The sequence below is a fragment of the Molothrus ater genome, chromosome 2, assembly GCF_012460135.2.
Source record: "Molothrus ater isolate BHLD 08-10-18 breed brown headed cowbird chromosome 2, BPBGC_Mater_1.1, whole genome shotgun sequence".
NCBI lineage: Eukaryota > Metazoa > Chordata > Aves > Passeriformes > Icteridae > Molothrus > Molothrus ater.
The window spans coordinates 76,690,318-76,712,921 of NC_050479.2; the positions used below are offsets into that span (position 1 = coordinate 76,690,318).

A 22,604-nucleotide genomic window follows, 5' to 3' on the forward strand; every position below is an offset into this window, starting at 1 on the left:
TGCATTGCAGAGGATCTGGCCTTGAGGCTTTCCTGGTTAAACACTCTTTGAGAACTCAGAAAAACAGGAATAAAAGAAAAGTATTATGCAAGTCCTAGATCAGTATTTTTAAGCTGTGTGCTCATATGTGACACTGAGGATGGCATTCACTTCAATGTACATGTCACTAGCAATGGAAAAACAGGAATGCAGAATATGCCCTGTGCCCAATGGGCCTGTGCTGCTAGGGCATCTTCAAAATCACTTCCATTAGAACAGGTACAGCCATAGCATTGTATGGAAGAGATTTAAAGGCCATGGTCTTTTGCCCTAGGCTCATACTTATAGCGGGATTTTCTTTTTGCTGGCATTTGAAGAAGCACTGCTGCTAAAGGCAGGCTCATAACTTTAAAGATATTAATATTAAATAGAGCAAAAAATATTAAAAACAAGAATAGAAAATCAGCCCCTTTTCTTTTCTAAGAAAATTTCCAGAATGTATTTTGAGGTGGTATTCACACATTAAGAGGTAGGTTATTTCATCAAACATCACAAACAATGTCTGATGCTTTCATATCAACAACTTTTTATTTTAATAAGTGTTTTATCGTTATCTCATTCTGAGTGCCTAATCATTCACATCAGTAAAGACTGAGGTCTGAACTCCATAACACAAAGCTACTCATCACACCAGTGCCACAAGGATTTCAACAGAGAACCCGAAACAAAATCCAACTACTTCTTGAGACTCTATTTATTTTTATGTAGAGCTGCTGACCTCAAGACTGCCTGGTCGTTTCATTCTCACAGGAAGAAGATTGTACTTAGGTTTCGGATAGGGGAGGAATTTAACCTTTGGCCTGCAGCACATCAGCCAGAAGTCCCTGTCTCCCTGTTTTCATTTTATTTATAAGAAGATAGCACTTATTCTTCAGATTAAAGTGAACATAGTTAATAATGTAGAAAATGCAAGAAAGGGAAACTTAAATTTAATGTCCACTATGAAGTCTCATAGAAATGCATGCAATTACAGGCAGTTTTTTTCAGTTGGCTGTTCTTTTTTTCTTCTCTTTAAATAAACATTTAACTGACCACACCTCAGATTTCAGATAGGTTACTGCTTATGAACTTTGTGCCCTGATTTCTACAGGACAAGGAAGTCCTGGCATCACCAAAGGACAAAGCAGAACTTTAGGAAGGTGTTTGAATTGTTTTACAAGCATAACATCCTCAGAAAGCACTGTTGGCTTGCACTAGCTTCCTAGGGATCACAAGAGAAAAGCTAGCAAGACAGATTATTGTCACTTAATTTGCTTTATTGTTTATCCAGCTGTAAATTTGAATACTAATTTGTCCTTCAGAAAAAGTTTAAATTCATTATCTGTATGAAAACCTGAGGTTTTTTTTCTTGGAAAAATCAAGATTTAGGAGGATTGCAAACAGGAATATGCCAGTTACTCACACTAGTACACATTAACAACCACTTCGATCAAGATGCAGAGAACAAAGAGAAATCCATGGCCTGAGAAGCAGCTGCAAAAATCTACTCTAAATATTATAATCTTCTATTCACTGTATGAGTCAGTAGCATCTGTACCTTAAAATCTTTCCTGAGTCTCCTCCAGGAGATAACACACTCTGCTTTTACTGACTCCCACTGTCCTAGCTGCAACCCACCTGGCAATTTTTGCTAGGTTACTTCTCCCACTCTGGTTCTCAGACTGTCTTCATCCTTTGGCATAGAAAAACTAAAGGTCTTGAAAGGATGTTTAACAGATCATTTGATTTTCAAGTTCTACTCCCACATCCCAAACTTATCCTTCTTTTGCATGGGCATCACAATTTCCTCCTTCATTGCACTAACAGATTTATTTTGTTAAACTTTCCTTCAGCGAGTCTGTTAGCAAGATGTCAGACTGAGAATTATTTGAGGACGTGACACCGTGCTGATAACTCAGAGGCACAGGCAGCACGTACACGAGAATGTCTCACGACCATCAGAGCTCCTGAGGAGGAATGTCCATATGGACACACCACCAGGCATCATCTGCCATATGCACATTCATAGAACACACAGAGGAAAATTAATAATATGACAATTCTTTTGATACCTGATTTTAAAGTGTTAGGCTTTCTCCTTATCTAGACCTTTCATCTAGGAGCACATGCTCATATTTCCAACATTTCTTACATAAGCATGAATTTTAGAAAGCCTATTTTGAAGTCTTTGGGTGTTTTTGATTTGTTTTGTTTGTTTTTTTCTATAACCATGGTATTGCTGATCTGGATTTTAATTTACTTTTTCACATAAGGCACATGCCTTATGGGTTTTAGAAAATGTTCCTAATTCAGCACGTTTTATGCAAGAGACTACAAACAAGAATTCAGTTTTGAGGATTCAAAATTTTATAACTGATGTTATAATGTAAGCTCCATCTATATCCAGATTGATTGTAAATAAATTCACACACAAAGTCAGAAGACATTACCTGCAAGGCCTATCATTACCCAGTCACCAGAGTATTTTCTGTACCTTCCCCTGGACAATCAAGTATGCCATACTGGGCTGGAATGCCTACTGATCTGAGACAGTATGGAAATAGATACATTTAAAAGTAAATTTTACCTATTTTAACTATTGTGCAGTTGCACAATATTTTCCAATGTACAAGGTCTTTTCAATACAGAAAGTTTCTATTACATTAAAGGAGCATAAAGTCTTCTACACTAGGGTCAGAGCTAGGTCAAGATTGCTAGATTTTTCCAGGATGTGAGAGTTTTGCAGAAGGAGACAGAGACACACACTCTGGATTAATCTGTGACAGGTAGAAAAATGTCCTTATTTAGGAATCCGAGCAAAGTTTTAGTCTCTAAGATTTGGCAGCTGTATGCTATAAAGATAGGATTTCTGAAAGTACTGCTTGCTGAATCCAGGTTCATTAGTTTGCATCAATGTCAAACATTCAGTATACAATACTCTCATCTCATGGAAAGAAGGCATCTGAGAAGCTCTCCTTGGTGACACAGGGTGTTAGAGATGTAATTCAACCCATTTCACAGTGAAGAGTGCTGCTTGCTTGCAGTGAAGAGTAGTTACAAGGAAGCTGGGAGATGGTGTGGAGAAAAGTTACACTTGTTATGCTCCTCTCTGACAACCAGGACTCTGCTGTGCTCAGTGTGCCTAGTGTGCTTAATGGGAAGGGACACATGGCACTGGAAGTTTTCTGTCAGGGGCTAGAGGTACAAACTACATCAGGTAACTGGCAAGCCAGCCCTGTCTGTATGACATGAACAGTAGTAACACTGCTACCAGGCCACAGAAATATGCTAGCATGTCATGAAGCTGCTTTTGGACCTGACTGACACAATAGGGAGTTAGGAGTGGGGGATGGAAACACAGTCCAGAAGGAAATCCCAGACTTAAATATGGACACTGAAATACAACTTTATCTTTTTAATGGCACGTCAACACATGCATTCCTTTATGGGCAAAGTAAACTAAAGGCAAATGACTCTGCCAACAATAAGATGAACTTACCTATCCACAGAAAAAATGATTTTTCACTTTACTTCATGTGTAACTCAGAACAATGTCTGTGTATACTGCCTACCCAGAATATTTAAATTAAAACCTGGCTCAAAATTTAAGCCATTAAATCATGGTATTAGGAAACATCGATTATGTGTTGCACAGACACAACATTACATGATGTCCCATTAAAATGTTACACACACTTCAAGTCATCAGACATTTCACTTCACAGTAGATACTAAACTCTTACATAATCCTTCAATAAACATGGAAAGTGCCCAAGCCAAGATCTTAATGTCTGTCTGTATACAAAGAACCTGCATTCAAAACTTAAAAAGGGAGCAAAAAAATTGGTATTTTAAATTCAATTTTCAGCTTTATACACATGCATTCTAAAGAAAATAAAACATAAAACTTACAGGTTCTACAAATTCAAATTTCTTTTTCTCTTGTACTTCTTGTATTTTAAAAACATATTCTAATGAGGCTTCATAAAAGTTCTGATGTTCTCTGTCAATCTGTGTATCTGCCTAAAAGACAAAATTAAATATGAACAACATTAGTTTGGTCTTGTTATTGCTTTAAAAACGGGTTATGTCATTAAGAAACAGACCTTCCATAAGATTATTTTAGAAGTTTCATAGAGTTCAGTTTTCTGTCTGAAAATTAGAATACCTACTCAAAAAAGCTAAATGCAAGTTTAAAAAGCTAACATTACACATTTCAGCCTATGCCTTTTACTCCTCTTTTTTGGCTTCTTCTTTCTTTTTGCTCTTTAATATTCTAGGTTTTAGGAGAGCCTGGAAAGAAAGAAAGGTGGCAGCAGGTACTTGGAATATGTAAATTTAGAAAAGAAAATAGAAATGAGCACTGTAGGAATCAAGGACAAAGATAATTACTTCTATTGAAATATTTAGGCATCATATGCACTGAAATTGTATCTACTTCTCAGGTTCAAATACCTTCACAAAAACATATTTTCTTTCTTAAATAGGCTGTCTTTAACAATGACATCTTGCAACTTATTTTTTTATAGTATGAGTCACACGTTCTTGGAATGTAAACATATTTAAATCCCTAACCTCATAAATCAAATATATTTCAAGTTTTAATTTTCAAGTGACAGCACTGCAAGGCAATACTTGTCAGAAATGCCTGACTAATACCACCCAACATGGAGATCCAGTATCAGAACAGTGTCATCTGCCTAAACAGCTAAAGAATTAACTCTTACCAGCTGATAAAGAGTCATAGGCTTTTATCTTCAATTTGAACAAGCCACAGGAGAGGGAACTAACAGACAAGCAGTGTAGCGCATAGATGATGTTTAAAGAAGACATGAAGATTCCATTCTAATTCATTCTACCTCATAACAAATAATTTTCTCATGCAAATCCCTTTTGGGCTGTATTAGTTAGACTTTGCTCTTTGGTCAAAATACTACAGCAGATTAACAACATGAATAAGATCACCTGTTTTTGATGTACGTCAGTTGAAATACAGAAGGATACTTCTGCATGTTCTCTAGTTTAATTCTGGCATTAAAATTAACAAATGCAGGGAAAGTGGGAAAGCGTGATGTTGTCTTCCCTTGACAACAAACTATAAACCAGCAAACACACCATAAAAGAGATTTAGTACTTTTAACAGTAAAAAAGCAAAAAGTCAGTGTTTTCCTTCAGGCAGGATTTGGCCATCAATAGCACCATATATAATTAAGATTGCTTCTCTACTCAAGGACAAGCTACTCTTGTGATTTGGCTGTACAGGATTTTAACAATATTGATTCACCTTCCTAGCCCAGTGTTCTAGCTCTGCTTCAACACATGGGCCTCAAGGATATGTTTCAAATCATTCAGTACCAGCATCTCCTTCCTATGTCTATTAAAAAAAAATCAGTAAACTAATAATATGAAGCTGAAATCAAGCACTCAAAATTCCAATAATGAACAGCTATACCTTAAAATTAACTCTGCCATTTGCCATTCATATAGTGTGTTTGGCTAGTGTTTTCCCTGGTAGTCTGTTAATAGCTTTATTTCACAATAATTATCACAAAGACAGTGCTACATAACTGAACAGAAGCAGTTGTGACCACTGTGGGATGCGATCCAGCAACGCCTTGCTCACACAAATGCCATCAATAAGCACTTGAAACAGATCTCAGTTCTCTCATTTAATTGTACATAAATAATGAAACATAGTTTTAGAAATTGTCTCTTTTAGGCTTTACCTCAGAAAAAGTATTTAAACACCTAATTAAATCCATCCCTACTCTGAACAGCATTTAAGCAGGTTGCAGTTGTAATGATACTTACAACAACCAAGTGCCATCTCAAATATGGTTTAGGGCCATAATCACCACCAGGGAAAGGGACTAAATCAGATTTCCCCAAACATATATTCTGTAGAAGCTTATGAATTTGTGTTAACACCAAAGGATTCAGATTTGTAAGAACTGCTTCGAAAGTGATCTTAAAATTTCCAAAGGTGAAAGTTTAATGCTTTTCTGTGAGTTCAAACTGCATGTAAAAAATAAGATCTGATGGATATGATTTTGAGTCTCTACCTGTATGATGTATAGTTATAGTGAGTAATATTTTCATTGATGTAGGCTATCACCTCAATATATATAGCAGAGCTTCACATAAGCTTGGGGACTGATTCAGGAACAGGTTTCAGAGAAATAAAATCAGAAGTTCATTAGATTTCTCACATCACTCAATTATGCCCATTTTCTCCTCCATTGTAGGCTTCTGTAGGCAGTGAAAAGATGCTACTGTGAAGTTGCTTTTTGATGCTAAAGGAAAAAAGCCAGTCACCTGTGTAAACTGCATCAGCAGTCTTGCAGGCTCTTAAAATATCCAACATATTTCCGTTAGGTGAATATATGCAAACTACTCTCTACAGAATATGTTTCAACCATCAAACTTCAGATACCTAATTAAGTGATCTCAACTGGACTCAAGTGAGATATGTAGAAGAACCCAACAAAGTACAAGATCTTTGCTCACCCCAGTACTCTTTAACCCACATAATGTGATGAGGTATCAAGAAACCTCATCGATTCAAGGAAACAGTATTTTTCCCATGTAGCAGTCAAAAAATGGTATTTCCACCTCCCTGAATACATGATGTTGGCTTGAGGCATGGACTTCCCATCTCTTGCCCTGGGCACCAAAGCCCCAGCTGCCAGCACTGCTTGGTTCTTTGCTCGTGCCCTGCTCTGCTGTGGGCTGCTCCAACAAACTCCATCCTGGACATCCGGGCTATAAATGGGGCTCATCCAAACCGCTCGGGATGCAAAGCAACAGCTGTCTTCAATTTCAGGTCAGGAATGGGGCTTGGTCTCCTTTTACTTCCAATATAGACAGAGGCCAAAAGCCTCCCAGGTTGACAAATTTGGTACTGATTCGCTATTGTACCTTCTCTTACGGTGGGTCTATGCTGCTGATTCAGCACATCTACAGTGGCAGAAAACGACTAAAGACAGAAATGCCAAGTTATGCTCTTTATTCTTTACAAGGGAGGCATCTAGAAATCAGAAACCTCAGCTTCAGCTACAAGATTTTAAATCCGGATATGCCACTTAAGGACACATTGGAAAAAATTATTCTGGTTTTCCATTAGTTTATACTTGTGAGCCAAATCCACTATTATTGTACCATAGTTTACTAGATTCACAGTTGTTACTTCACACTTCAGTCGCTGCTTTTAGACTGTAACTATTCTCATGTCTCAAGAGTAAAATATTTTATTTATTTTATTTAGCTTCTATTCTAGAACAAATTAGTGTTTAAGCTTACTTTCCCCAGTTTGGTAAGAATTTCTCTTTTTTTAAGCTAGGGTTTAGCCTCTAACTGGTTCTTCATCAAGAACTGGTTCTTTATCAATACCTAAGATATTTGGGAAAAGTGAAAGCTGTAACATACAAGTGGAACAATGAACCAATCCTACATAACTAGCTTCTTATCTAGACTGATTATTATATAGACAGTAACAGAAATTTAGCCATATAGACATTATTAGAAATTTTTAATTTCTAAGCCTTATTTTATTTGAATTATAATATTATTGGTAAACATGAAAAAAAATCCTACAACATATGATTGAGTGATGGTCACACCTTTGGTGAAAATTCCATCTGCAAACTAACCCCCATGATTTAAGATTCACCATGACAACAGTAATCTCATCAAAGTGATTTTTAACTACTTTTGGCACAATTCCCAAAGTGTCATTGATATAATATTGCTGGGTTTATTGTAATTTGCTTCAGAGACAAGTTATATTAATTTCTATCAGCATACTAAAAAGCCCTGTAATCTTTCTGTTAAACCAGAAGTCTTTGTGTTTTGTTTTTGTTTTTTTTTTAAACAGGAAAGAATCAGCCATACAGACTCTTCAAAGCTGAAGTTATAGATACAATTTCAGGGAAATTTCAGGAGCCTCAATTTCAGAATAAGATGAAAAGGAGAAAAAAAAGAAGCAGAAAAGAGCATTATTAAAGTGATCTCAGTTCAGTCTTCTGGATTAGAATTTATGTGAAATAGAAGCACAATTTCATCAGTTAATAGATTAACTAGCAAACCGAGAAGAAATTAATTGGCTTTCCAGTATTCCACATATAGCTTATAAAACCCACACTTTTATTGTACTAATATAATTCTATTCTTGCAACCAATAAACATTAGCTGTACTTGAAATACATAAAGTTGCAAACATAGAATATTGCTTTGTTCAAATATTTAACTCCTATTTGGGTTGTTTTCATCCCAGTCAAGAATTTATAGTCACAAGCGTGACCAGAAACCATCACAATTTCACGTTAAATAAAATACAGCATGTCTTGAAGAGAACCAGCTTGTTATCATGATTTCTATGCAAATGTGAAATTAGGTAAGAGTGCATTCAGTTCTTACATCTTGCAAATGAGATTCTTTCTTCTTGGCTGACAAATTTAAGTGCTTCTCTAAGATGGAATAATATTTCTCACTTTCCTTGTCAAACTTCTTCTTCCCATCCTGAAAAACAAAGCATTCCCAAGTGAAATATTTGAGTAAATATCACAGCTAACTTAAATTAAAAGAAATAACAGGTGCCAAGATATGCCTCACTATTAAACCACTTTTGTTAGTTCCAGTATTTTTAGGGTTGACTTCTTAAGTGGAACTAAAGATAGCAGGAGAACTGCTTCAATTATTAAAAGCAATGGTAAGCAGGATTTTTCCCATAAATAACAAATCCATACACCAGACTTGCATGGTTTCCGTACATGAGATTTTATGTAAGTGGTAAATTTTTAAGCAGACACTTAATACAAAATAATCTTCCCCAAGTTTTTTAAGTCTACCTAACTGCCACACTGTTTTAAAAAACAAGCAAGCAAACAAAAAACCTCAACCAAAATCACAAAAAACCCCAAACAAACAAACAACAAAAAACTCCAAACACCTCACCCACACCCAACAAGCAAAAAACCCTAAAAAAACCCCTCACTGTGGAGGACACAGATGAGTATAAAATATGTGATAAAGACATAGTCCTAGTCTTTGCATTTAAGACTAATACACTTATTTTCCACCCACTCTCCTAAAATGATGGAAAAGCATATGTGTGGTTGCAAAATGAAATTGGTCCAAAAATCTGTTTCCAATAATATTTTGATGTGTCTGAATGTTTCAGCTTGTCTCATTTAAAAGTTATCCTGCCTTTTTCCTTTCCCACTCCTTTTTGTTTTTCCAATCATGTGCAGCCAATCCTCACATTTCTACCGTAAAACTGTTTTGATACATAATACAAAAGAGCTACTACTTTGAGTAAATTAAGAAACATCTTAGTTTTGGCAAACAAAATCATAATTCATACTTCAAATCTTTTAAAACCTGCTGTTCTGAAATTTAAATCTGAAATTTAAGATAAAGATAGGTTTCTCAAAAGCATTTCCATTCTTCAAGGAGTGTCAAATTTCAAGTAAAAAGAGAACTGATTGAAGTTGATATCCCATCAGGGTATTATCAATGATAAATCTATAATTTTTAATTTAAAAATTATTTATTCCCTAAAAAAAAGCAACTTTCTGCCAGTGATTTTTATAATCTTAGTTAAGTCCTAATGATTAATAATTTGAATATTTTGAGAAAACAAAAAAAGCTTCAAGACAAGCAGTCCTACTTACCCATGTGCAAAAGCTATTAATGATAAAAAAACCAATTACTGGACATCATGCAGTAACGTCAGGTCATTTTAAGAACCGTAGTGTTTCTCTCCCTGACCTCCTTCTCTCTAGAAATTTTTTTATACAAAAACAAATAACTGGCTCACATTGTAGCACCACCCTGTTTTCCTTGGTTATATTATGGGAAAGTCAGGTCAGTCAGAGAAATAAGAAATAGGAGCAAGATTTTAACAACATGAATTAAAGCTTATCAACCAGCTGCAACAACAAACCACTTAATGATTAGCCCCAGCGACTAAAGCTTACAACAGTAATTATAGTAGATTGTTAAACACATCATACATTTTCTATCCTGCAAAAAGTTCACATATATTTAGTATGAAAAATTTGCACAATTTAATATTCACACTACTTCACAACAGAGATATCTTCAAAAGACACCAGGAGGAAAATAAAGGACTTGACACAACAAAAGATTAAATAACAATACAGAATAACTACTAATGCCTTTTATATTTAATTACAGATAAGCAGATACCAGGAAAAAAGGCAAAAAAGGAAAAAATAAAAGTTTGTATTTTGTTTAGCAAGTGAAAAAAAGCCATAAGAATTATCTTCCAGAATCTTTCCCAAACACATTCTAAAAAGAGAGAAGGAAGAAGGTCAGAGTTGTGGCAAATAACTTGTAAGTCAAGAAATCAACCTCTGTGGGGCTGAAATCATAGGTCAGTTCCACAGCCACAGTTTTAGGGTGGAATACTCAAGTGCCAGGTCTTCATGATGAAGCAAGAGCAACTTGTGTCTCTCAACAGCATGATCAAAGGTGTTGTGTATCTCAACAGTACCTTTGGTCACAAACAGAAATTCAGTTCAGTTGAACACTGAAAGAAAGGTGCAGTTAGTTACATACTGTCTTATCTTCTGAGATAATGATATGTGCTGGACTAGAAATATGAATCAGATTATTTTAAAATTCAAGTGACAAAGCTGTCAAAGTCATCAACTTCAGGAAATACTCAAGTTAAAGGCAAACTTGATGCAATGAAAAATGTCAAGAGAATTACTTTTTAGGTGCTTTTTTCCCCATGTAATTGTAAAGTGGGAAAGGAGTCTGCCTGATTGCAGCATTTAAGCCATTGGTCACAAGCTACTGGAGTTCAGTGGTGGATAGCCTGTCCACTAGACCACCTACCTCAGAAGGTAACTTGACACAGCCTTTGACAATGAGGCCTGGATGCTGATAGTGTACATTTGGAATTGATATTGTGTTTGCTGTCTCAGATGTCAGATCAAAGGAATGAGCCAAGGAGCCATGGGCAAAGCTCCTACAGCATTACTTATTTCAGACTGGGATCACCCAGCCCAGACTGCTCTTCCATCCTTCCTTCCTCCCCTAACAGATTTATGGTACGAACCATAGGTATTCATCTTGCCTTGTGAACTGTTTGTCTCAGAACAATCACAAGATGATCAATAAGTAATGAGTAACCCTAAGTCTGGCCAGCCACTTGAGCTCATAGTAACACTAACATAACTTTTACTAACAAGAGCTCGAAAAGAGTGTGAAGCTGCCCAGTGAGAGTCAAAGAAAAAGGGGTGAGAACAGGACTTTGCCATCTGAAATACAGCGCACCAAATACATGTCAATGCCTAGAGTGGACTATTGATATACCTAATGTGGCTCCCATTGCTTTTATTTTCTGCTATGATCTATACCAAAACCTGTGAATTAATGCATCACATTCTCTCTTTATACGTATAAAAGAAAAACAGAAAATTAAATTATCACATATAAACAGATTAGTCCCCCCTGCCTGCCAAGAACAAGAGAAAAACAAGTTCAAATAAACTAATTGTGGCTTTAAGACATATTGTATCTCATGTGAAGCTTCATAAAGATCTCCATGGCACCATCCGTAAGGAAACAAGGAATTTGAAGGCTCTCATGGTCTTCTGCCAGCTCTCTCCCAGACTGCACCTCTACACTGCCACAGATCTTCTCAGCCTCCACAGTTTTTATACCAGTTATGTTAAAGAGAAAACTACAAATTGGAGCTTGTCTGTCACCAGGACAACTTCTGGCCCAAGTGCAGTGTTTTCAGAGACAGTACATCAGATCAACTTCTTCCTCCTTTTTCAGATTTTAACTTAAACAAGACCTTCTTCCTTCAAAGGTAGAAGTTGACAAAGTAAAAAGACTAACAGAAATAAAATGCAAGTAAAGATCTCTTGGCAATTTGGACTGCACTAGTGTCTTTACCTAGTGATACTCCTGGGAATAAGTTTGCAGCAGGATAGTGTTTCTGGCATTGCTGTGATTACTCAGACATGTTTCTGGGAAAAATATAAAAAATACTGGCCCCAACAGGTGAGTGAGTTTCCTTTGCTTGGAAGGTCCTCCACTGTGCCAGTAAAACCCACATATTTGGATGTACTGAAGCCTCTGAAATCTGTTTACTTAATACAAATTAGCAAAAAAAAGATACACTCAGAAGCAGGTGATTCATGTTCTGGATGAGAATAAACAGTTTATGCCAAAATAGCTCTTGTCTCACACACTCAGTCAGTGACTCACAGTACACAGGCTCATCCTAAGTGGAGTCACAGACTCAGCTTATTCCTGCTTTAGCCTGTTCTTTTGGAGCCTTCAGAACACTTTACACAGAGCACCTGCCCAAATAAACTATCTGAATCCTGGTCCCAGCAATCTGTGCCCATAAGACTGAGAAATCTACTTTTCCACATACTAGGAGGCTTTCAAAGGAAGTTTCCGTGCAAAAGCATCTCCTCAAAGTTTAGGAGATGTGATTGCTTTTGTCTAGATTCCACATTGGATCAAACCCCAAGGAGAAGAAATGTGGTTGGATAAGAAAGCTTGTGCTGCACTGTTACCAGAACAGACTGCACCAGCCATGACACAAAGCTTAAGGCATGTGGCCATAAGGAAGATGCTAATTCCTGATCTCTGTACTGCCTCTTATTCCCCTCAGACTCCAGCTTTCTTTCATCCTTGAACATCTTTCCTGCAGTAAACGTCATCCTTTCTCTTTGCCCTGGAAAAGCATCAACCTTTTCTTTCAAAATATCAGATAGAACATATGATAAAAACTCTCAAATCCATGTGAGATAACTGGGAGGGTGCAATAAAAAAAACTAAGCACAGAAAAAGAGAAATTACATAATATTAATCCTTGGTGTGTTTTACACTGATATAAGTCAGTCATATAAGTCATCAACACCTTTTGTCTAGACTAAGTCCTGCAGATTTTAAACACTGTAAATGTCTTTGTATAGCTGTTTAACCATTCTCAGGTGTGTCAAGCCTTATATCAGTTCAAAAATATTTACAGTTTGAAATGGTTCAGATTTCTAGGAACCCCATTAGGAAAGCCCTTAACCACACAGTCACCTTACAGCATTTAATGGAGCCTTACTAACTGCCAGTACCCTCTTGAGAGACTTAAGTCATGTAATACTAGATCCAGGTTTAATTCCTGATTTTATTCTCTCCACTCAGATTTCCTGCATAGTTTTATTTCAAAACTAATTAGAAAACCTCCAAAAAATTATCCTTTCAGAAATTCAGAAATAAATTTTGCTTGAGATACTTCTAATTATAGGCATGCCAGTTAGAAGTTTAAGTCAAAAGGTGTTCTTGTATTCCTCTTGTTTTACAAATATTTATGGCTGTGACAAGTCCAGAGATCAATTGCTGAGAAGTTTATTAAAAAGTTGACTCAAGTGAGTCAGATAGTTTTTCTCCTGTTCAGAAAGATTTTGATTGCATGCCGTAACTAACCATATACATGCTACAAATCATTGGCATGATTCCTACAAATTTTACCCACTAGCTGTATTTTTAGATATAAAGCATAAATCATTGTTATATTTTAAAGTTGACTTTCCTTTTCCACAGGAAATATCAAGAAATCTAGTATTTTTATAATGGTCTACCACTACTTCGTGTGTAGTATTTAATGTCAAAACTGTTATATGCATCTTCAGAATAATTACATAAATTATTCCTCTTTATTTTTCCAGAAAAGGGCCTCTGCTTTCCTTCTCATTCACTTCCCTTTTTTTATTCCCGTATCTGCCAATATAACATTTTAGTGTTATATTTATCTATTAGCTACATCTTGTATCTGTCCATAAAGAAATTTATTAACTCTTTGTTTGTTGCAAAATTAATATTTAACACTTTAAGAAGCTAATTCGTAAAAAATCCCACAAAAACATTATCCCTGTTGAAACCATAAAATAAACATATTTTGCAAGAAATTATTTTAAAAGGATCATGAAAAGAAATTAAAGCAGAAATCATTGCAAAGAAACTACTTGGAAAAAAGAAGTCAGTACCTTGAAAAGAGGAGAATACCTTAATTAGAAAGCAAGTAAACATTGTGAAACCTGGCCATGATGATTTCTTTCTTCTCATCACCCAGAATTAGTACATATTTTTTTCACCAACTCAAACTGAGGTTTAGAAACTGTAGAAGCTGGCACATAAATACAACAGTAAGACTTGAATACAGATCAAGTCAGACACATTTGCCAGTTGAAGAACTGGAAGGTAACAGTGAACTCTGTGGAGATCAATAAAGCCACATGCCTTTTCTTTCTCTTTGACAACAACTGCAAAAATGTTGATTTTTGCAACAACAGACTGGAGAGGTTCATTGCTAGAATGTTAGACTTCAAATATATTTTCTCAAAGCTATCTTTTTCATTACCTCCGAAACAAAAAAAAAATAAATTTTATTTTTACAAACTTAGTGGGATTTTGTTTGGAGATGTGAGTTTGGGGACCATGTCTTACTAAGTAGCAGGACAAACAAAAACAGAACAGTAGTCTAGAAAATAAACTAAACTTAGTTTTGGAAAGATTGATTTGAGCTAAAATCCTATGGACTTCTTGGAAAATTTAAAATCTCAGAGTCTCACAACTCCCCCTTTGAGGAGAAAATAGTGAATTCACCTTCCATTTTATATTGCCTAAGGTTTTGTTGAGCATTCTCATGGAAGCAGTTAGTGAGTTGCTGGGTTTTGGTTGCTTTGATAGTATTGAAATTATCACTGGCATCTGAGACCACAGGGTGATTTTAATAGATGTCTGGATAGGAAGAACTTCTTTTTGGTAGAAATTTTGATTTGGTATGTGAATGCAAAGGGTTCAAGATCAGGTTGAAAGATGTGACAAGCCTTTTTTTCCAGAAGAAAAAGTGAAAAGGTGATATAAAACTCCTTCCCTCCTCTTACTCCTCCAAAACAGAATTTTATGTACTGTTAGGCTACAGGGTTTCCCCAAATCCATAAGAAAGTCAGAAAAGTTAAGGACATGGTTTATATATCATTAGCAAGTAATATGAAGTGAAGCAAATTTGTACCATAGTTCATAAAGAAATCCTTGTTGATTGACATAAAATAGGGTCAATATATTCATAAATTATGTCTTATGTTCCTCATAACTGCTAGTGAAAACACTTCCAAATTGAAGCAGAATGCATCATGTAGAAAATTAAATGTCCAAATGACTATAAATCTTAAAACCATTTCTTTACTAAAAAAGAACAACCATATGCAAACCATGATGATCCAGAAAACAATATAGTATAAGACACAAATAATTATAATAAAAAGAACATATTGCAACTATGAAGTATAACAAGGCAATAAACTGGGAATACAAGACTGTTTAGCAGCATTAAAGCTATGAAGACAGATATTAGAAACTGGCAGTTAAAAGAATAACCTCAATTAAAATCAGGTAAGGAATACATAAAACTGAAATATACTTGAAACAAGCCAAAACTAATTTAAGTTTAACTGGAGTTCACATCTGTGTAAAATACTGAATAACCTTGCAAGAGATAATTTACTTTCAGGTTCATAAACTTCTGAAGAAAATGTTCTTTTCCCTCTGTAATGCCTTTAGAGATCCAAGTATCAGGTACTTTCAAAAGTGTATCCTGGAAGAGGAGAATCAATTTCCTAATAATTCCCTATGTAATTCTATCAGATGTTTTCAAATTAAAAAGCAGATACTATTAAATGAGAAAATGTGTTTGTAGGATGTCACTTGTTTTTCTCCAAAAAATTCTCTCTTGAGATGGAAACAAAAATATTAGAAGTTCCCAGCATTGCTGTGAAAATGCATGTAAACCTGCCAGTACTGTCAGGTCACAAAGCAGGACATATTAGACTCCCTGTTAGTCAACTGCAGAGCTGTCTTGAGTTTATTTGGCATTTGCTGATTCCAGGAGTAGCTGCTCTGTGTCTGGGAATCTTCAAAATCCCTGCCCAAGAAGCAGGACTGGTAAGTCTACACACATAATCTCATTTTATTGCTTTACTGTCTACTAAATATGAAGTATTTTTGCTGGAATAGCTTACTTAGGATATTATCAAGTTACTGCTTAAATTAAATGGAGAAGCCCCCTAGAACATCAGAAACTGACTTTCTTTTCTCTGCATCAGTTTTAGGATAGCTTTCTGAAGTTTAAAATATTTTATCATAACAGGAAGAGGTTTGTTCCTGTACAAAAGCTTGTGACTTCAAATGATTTCAAAAACAAAGCTAGCCATGCTGTTTAGGAGCTCTTGAAGAGGCCACTTTATCTGCATAGTTAGCAACATCTTTGCTTTGTTGCAAAGATAAAGAAAAAAGTTACATCTTGTTACATCTTTGCACTGAGAGCAAAGATAAAGAAAAAAGCTGCAAAGAACATAATGTCATTCAAACAAAGCAATTCCAACAGAATAGCTTAAAACTTCACATACTCACTGCTTTATTTCAAAAGCTGCAGATAAAAATATCTCTTTCTTAACTAGTAATTTCTTTTTTTAAACCCTCTTTGGGAATCTCCCAACTATGCCAACCAATCAGCCAACATCACTGATCCCAGTGATGTGCCAGCAGCACATTCAGCACTGCTCGTGGTCCCAGGGCAGCTCCGACGTCATCGCAACAGGACTGCAGTGCTGACCTGAGGAAGAACTTGAGGCGTGCTTTGAGAAATATTTTAGATTAATACACACAACTGGAAACTGTGCTGTTTACAGATATTTTGGGGGAAATAAAAGGAAACAGTCTGAGGTCAATGTCAGAATTGATTTTGTTTTGTTTTGAAAGCATCTATTTTCAGAGTCCTTTTTACAACACTGATAAAAGAACACAAACTATCACTTTGGGGTGAAAAGTTAAGCCTCCCCAGTGGCATTGTTAAGCTCACCGATTGCTCTCAGATTACTTCTTGAGGGTGGGTGTTTAATCTTCTCATCAAGACAAGAATCTGAGACCACCCCTTCTTGGCAAACTCCACAGGAACAAATAGTTCTGTGGTAGCTACTATAACCTGACAGGTCCTGAAATAACAAAACTGCTTTATTTGGTGGAGAGATGGATCTCTTGATGCTCCCATATGCTCTTGATGCTACCAAGACGCAATAAAGTTTAAAGTAATGATGTCCATTTTTGTTACAGCACAGAAAGGATACTTAGCAGATACAGTCATCCACTTCACTTTGGAACAGAGCTATTTCAGAGTTTGCTTTACCAAAAGCAAAGTTGCTATATTAGTAGGAGATTCAAATTTGTATATTCCCAGGCCCCTGCAGAATGTGCTGCATAGATAGAACAAGATACTGGATGAAGGGAAATCTATGGCAATACAGCTGATCAAATGATTTTCTATTTAGAATGGAAAAAGGCAACTCCACCATTCATATGGAATAAAGACCCACAGACCCCACATCATCTGAGAAATGTTCAAACAATGCCCAAATTGTAACTCTATCTATTTTTATGCTGTTAACTTAACTTAACAATACCACAAAACAAAGGAAAGCAATGCAGAAAGAGACCTTAATTTTCTCCCAAACTGCTAAAGAAAAACCCCAACATGTAACAGAGTAAGATTAACAGATGAATTCATACCCATGTATAAGACCTCATGACTTAAGCATTTCAGTACCGCTGTGGCACTATACAACACCCACAAGCACAATTCTGAAGTAATCCCTGTAGGCTAAGAGAAGGCAGCTGCCTTAGTCAAAACATAATGAATTTGGTTTGATAAAGGATGTTAAAACTCAGGATGGAGTCTAATTTTGAACAAGGGGAGGAAGAGCAGGGGACTAGGTGCCTTTGAGCTGGTGAATGAAGATTGACACCTTGTGCAGGGAGCAGAACACCAAACTCTGCTTTTTTAAGTCCTGTCCTGCTCTGTGCCTGGGCAATTGGCCACTTCCTGTATTTCTCATAATCCTTCTTGAGACTTTTCAAGTCTCATCAACAACCTTGAGACCTGCTTTTCAGGTGTGGGAACATGATCTTGTCCACACTGCGGCCAAGAGCAAGGCTAGAAAGAACTTAACAGGTGAGTAGAGCTACTGCACTCTGTTTGCCAAATCCTCCATTCCCTCAAACACCCACTAAGAAGTTTAGTTCCCTGTGAGCTGGAAATTAAGTTTGAAAGTCAATGTCTTTGTTCATACTTTTGATCACAGCTCAGGCAGTCCAGCAGGATTCTAGCAGCTGTGCAGGGTCAGGATGCAACCTTCCTGAGTCCTTCCTGTGACACACACCACAGTAGGCTGCAGCAGATTAGCAAGAAAAAAAGCCTTTATTCATTTAGAAGATGTCAAAGTTTTCTTGCATTTTTATATTCTTTTGTCCTTTTTCAGTAAAAAGGCTAACACTACCTAAGTTTTTAATTTTTTTTGCTTTACTAGCTGTAGATTTTAAAAAGTAAATGGTTCTTTTTGCTAAGAAAGGTACACTGCATGCTCACTTAAACAATTCCACCAATTTACACATTTATCCTAAGCCTTAATTCTGAAATGCTATGGCAGAATAGTAAATTATTTTCCAATTTACTACAGGGGACTAATTTATTTATCCTTAATTTATATCTGTTTATGATGCAAATTAGAATCTTATTAAACTGCAGGAAAAAAACGAAGCTTCAAAAAGCGGTTTTAGTCAGGGAGCCAGTTAATCACACTCACTCATAACAGAAAGGCTGCATTTAACAGAATTTATTAAAATTGATTATGCACATAACATTAACTGTTTTCCTCCCAAACACCTGCAGTCAACACACTGAACCAACAGTTTTTAATCACTGTGTCCACAATCTTATAGTTATGAGATTTGAATTTTCACTCTCATCTTTTAAAAGAATACACTAAAATTGAAATAAGCTTTTAGGATTGTTGTCTTTCTTTTGTTTGTTTTTCTGTTAACTTCCTAAAAACTTGTCAACTTTGAGTGAAACAGTAATTGAATTGAAGCAAACTGCAGTGAGAAATTAATTTTGTTTCATTTGCATGAGCTGTCCCAAGAAGACCAGTCACTTCAAAAAGACTCTGGGTCCAGCTGCTCAGCCAGTGTTGTCTTCCAGTTTAATAGTTTGGCTCTGCACAGGAGAAAGTAAGACTTGCTTAGATGAAATGTATGCATAGAGGGCTCTTCATCAATGTTTTCGAAACTTCCCAAATATTTCACATAACACAAGTATAGAAGAAGCAACGGCTAATCATACTGGCATTACAATTATTTTTTGCATGGCAAAAAATAGGTCTTTCACTGCTTGATATTTCCCTACGTTTATTTGAATAAATAAGGGAAAATACATTTGATCTATTTAAAAAATAATTTAATATTATACATTTTCATTAAATGAAAGTTCTGATTTCTCATTTCTTGCATTTGATAATGCTAGTTTAAGTAAAATATCAGATTAGACAACATATATGGGATTATTTCTCAAATGAAAGTGTTCTAGGACCAAAATCTTGGAATGAAATGTATTTACTAGGGCAATTTACAACTTTCACAGTTCAGAAACTTTAACCAAAACTTGAGGATTTATATAAGTAAACAAAAAGCTAGAGAAAATTTGTGCTTCTCTATCTACCAGAGATAGATGCCCATTAACCTATAATACCTAAAGAGATTGCCATGAGTTATTCATCAGTACAGCAGGTCTTTTGGTATGCAGCTGTCTCATGACCACTGAGTAGCCTTGGTTCCTCATGCTCAATTATTTATTCTTACACTTTATACCAAATCCTCCAGCCCTCCTCCTCTATCGCAGCAACCTATGGCAATACCATCAGTTTTTTTTTACCTGGTCATTACCAAAAATAAAACAAGACTGATCTCAAATTGCCCCACGGGATCTTCTAACTGGTGACTTCTCTCTAACCACAGCCCCTCCCATAAACAAAACTCACTGCCCTTTTGCATTGAGCTAGTTCCTCTGACAGACTGGGTTTCCCATACTAAGCCCCATCTAAACTACATTACAATGACTCATGTAGAGTGTTATAAAAGACTGGCTGAAATAGAAATAGGTTTGATCCCCTGTATTTCCTTGCCTACAGAATAAGTTATCAAGGAAGACATCAGGTGACTGGTACTAACCCTTTTTGAGAAACTGTTGCATTTTAACTCAAAACATTTGGCCATCAATAATACCCCTTGCCTGTCCTCTCTTTGTGCTTCCTTCTCCTGGCCCCCTCCCTCCATGGTTCAGACTGACATTAAAACACACCAAATCTAGTGGATGCAAATACCAAACTTTGAGTGACAGACACCACTTGTAATGAAACACCTCCTGCAGTACCTACTTATCAGGTCACTTATTTTTCTCAGTTAAAGGACAACAAGTGCTATGATTTCAGCGGATACCGAGGAAACTGATTCACCAAATGGGCATTCTGGTATTTCTAACCATCTTAGATACTTATCTAAAATGCTGCTTTGACAGCTTTCTGACAGACCTTAAAAAATGGGAGTTTTGTTTGTTTCACGCTCCTCAATTTCTAGACAATCCAAATTAAACACAGAGAGAACGTGCTACCTCCTGCATGCCTACATGTGAAGATAGATGTGAGCAAAGATGTGGGAAAATTAATCCCAGCAGTGAATATGGATTTGTTTCCCAAGTAGAAAGGAATTCACTGCTTTGAATAAATGAATGAAATTAAATAATGATAAAAACTAATCCTCCTGGCCAAAACAAATTATTTTATGAAACAAACAGATGGAATTGTAAGGAGGACACAAACCTCTCCTTTTAAGTCTTAAAACCAAAATTGCTTCTGTTGTCTTTGATCTGATTTAAGTTGTATTAAAGGTCAATGAACATTGGAACAAATATTGCCAAATACTGTACTCAATGGATAAAAAGAAAGAGGAAGGTTTGGCTTTATTGTCCATAACACATCACACAATGAGCTCACCAGCGTTACCAGCTGGGGCCTCGCAAACCACATTGACCAAATAAGGCAAAAGGCTTCATGCCTGGAATCCTTTCCCAGTTACCTCACCCGGCTTCTGCTCGCCTTGCTACAATAATTGGAGAGGTCATTTTTTTAAACTCAGATGGAGTAAATCAACAGGCTGTCCAATGCAAAGTTGGGTTTGTGTAGTCTCTGGAGAGAACTCAGCTTTATTTAAACTGAGTGTGTACAGAAAAGGAATAACTGAAATATGTGCAATAAAAACAGAAGAGCAAGTAGTATAAATCAAGAAGAGCAAGTGATGTAGATTTGTATATTGCTGGTTAGATTACAAACACTAATGTTTTATGGAGAATGTTTCTCAAATTTGTTGGGTACCTTCAGGTTTTTGAAGTGCATGTGAAGAAGTGGTCTTTAATGTTATTCTTGTGTTATTCCAAAACCACTTGAACTTTGCACTCTTGGGTTTATATGGTCCTTGTATTTAAAATATAGCTTTGTAACGTCAACAGGATATATTTTATCTTCCATATTCTTTTTGATTTCTGAGACCATATTTTTGCCTAAACTCATTATAGTTTTGAAGAAAAAATTAAATATTTGCATTCTCTATGTAAAAACATTTAGAGAATATTCATCATGGTAGCAAAAAATCTTGTAAACTTATTTATTACACAAATTAGTTTACAAGGTTTTATTATTAAAATAAAATGGTGATTCTCACAATTTATACCATTTTCCCCTTTTTTCCCTTGGGAGGGTGGGGTTTGGTTGTATTTATCTGCAACTGAATTTTATCTGGTGTTTCATTAAAAAAAAAGAAAAAAAGCCCAGACATCACTTTTAAGTGCTCTCTCACATAATCTTTACCCCCAGCAAAATCTGACAGTGGTACCTAATATAATTTCCTGTTTTGTATGTTGGTAACACAACTATCTAATAATATTTTTCTTCCATAAAATTTGGAAACACAGCTTAATAGGGTACTTAAATGTATAAAGTCTGATGAGAAGACAGAGTCCAACACCTAACAGCTGCTTGGATCTCTAGTTACTGCTAATATTGCTAATGCTAAAGGCATACCAATCTTGTGCTTCTACACCCAATCCCTTTAAATATTTGTCCTAAAGATATTATGATGCAAATTAATTGTGAAGTGACAGCTCTAGAAATGTGACATTACTATCAGCTATCCTGTGGAGTTTGCACCATCCACAGAATCACAAAATCACAGAATATGCTAAGTTGGAAGGGACCCAAAAGGATCATCAAGTCCAGCTCCTGTCTCTGCACAAGACCATCCACAAGAGTCACACCATGTGCCCGAGAGCATTGTCCAAACGCTTCATGATCTCACACAGGCTGGTGCTATGACCTCTTCCCTGGGGAGCTTGTTCTAGTGCCCAACCACCCTCTAGTGAAACCTTTTATAAATAGCCAGTCTAAACCTCCCCTGATTCAGCTTCAGACCATTCCCTCAAGTCCTGTCACTGGTCAATACAGAGAAGAGATCAGTGCCTGCCCCTCTGCCTCCCCTAATGAGGACGCTGCAGACTGCAATGCAGTTTTTCCTGTTTCTTCTCCAGGCTGAACAGAGCAAGCAATCTCAGTGTCTCCTTGTATGGCTTCCTTTCCAGACCCTTCACCACATTCATAGCCCCTCTT

The 22,604-nt window shown here is 36.2% G+C and overlaps 1 protein-coding gene across 1 annotated transcript in view; it reads right to left on the reverse strand.

The window, feature by feature from the left end:
* Positions 1–22,604, reverse strand: part of ARHGAP42 (Rho GTPase activating protein 42) — a 142,136-nt gene that overhangs the window by 39,009 nt on the left and 80,523 nt on the right. The window contains exons 5-6 of the mRNA XM_036389283.1: positions 8,434–8,535; positions 3,931–4,041 (exon numbers count right to left, since the gene is read on the reverse strand). Coding sequence (XP_036245176.1) covers positions 3,931–4,041; positions 8,434–8,535 — 213 coding nt within the window. The remainder of the gene's footprint in view (positions 1–3,930; positions 4,042–8,433; positions 8,536–22,604) is intronic.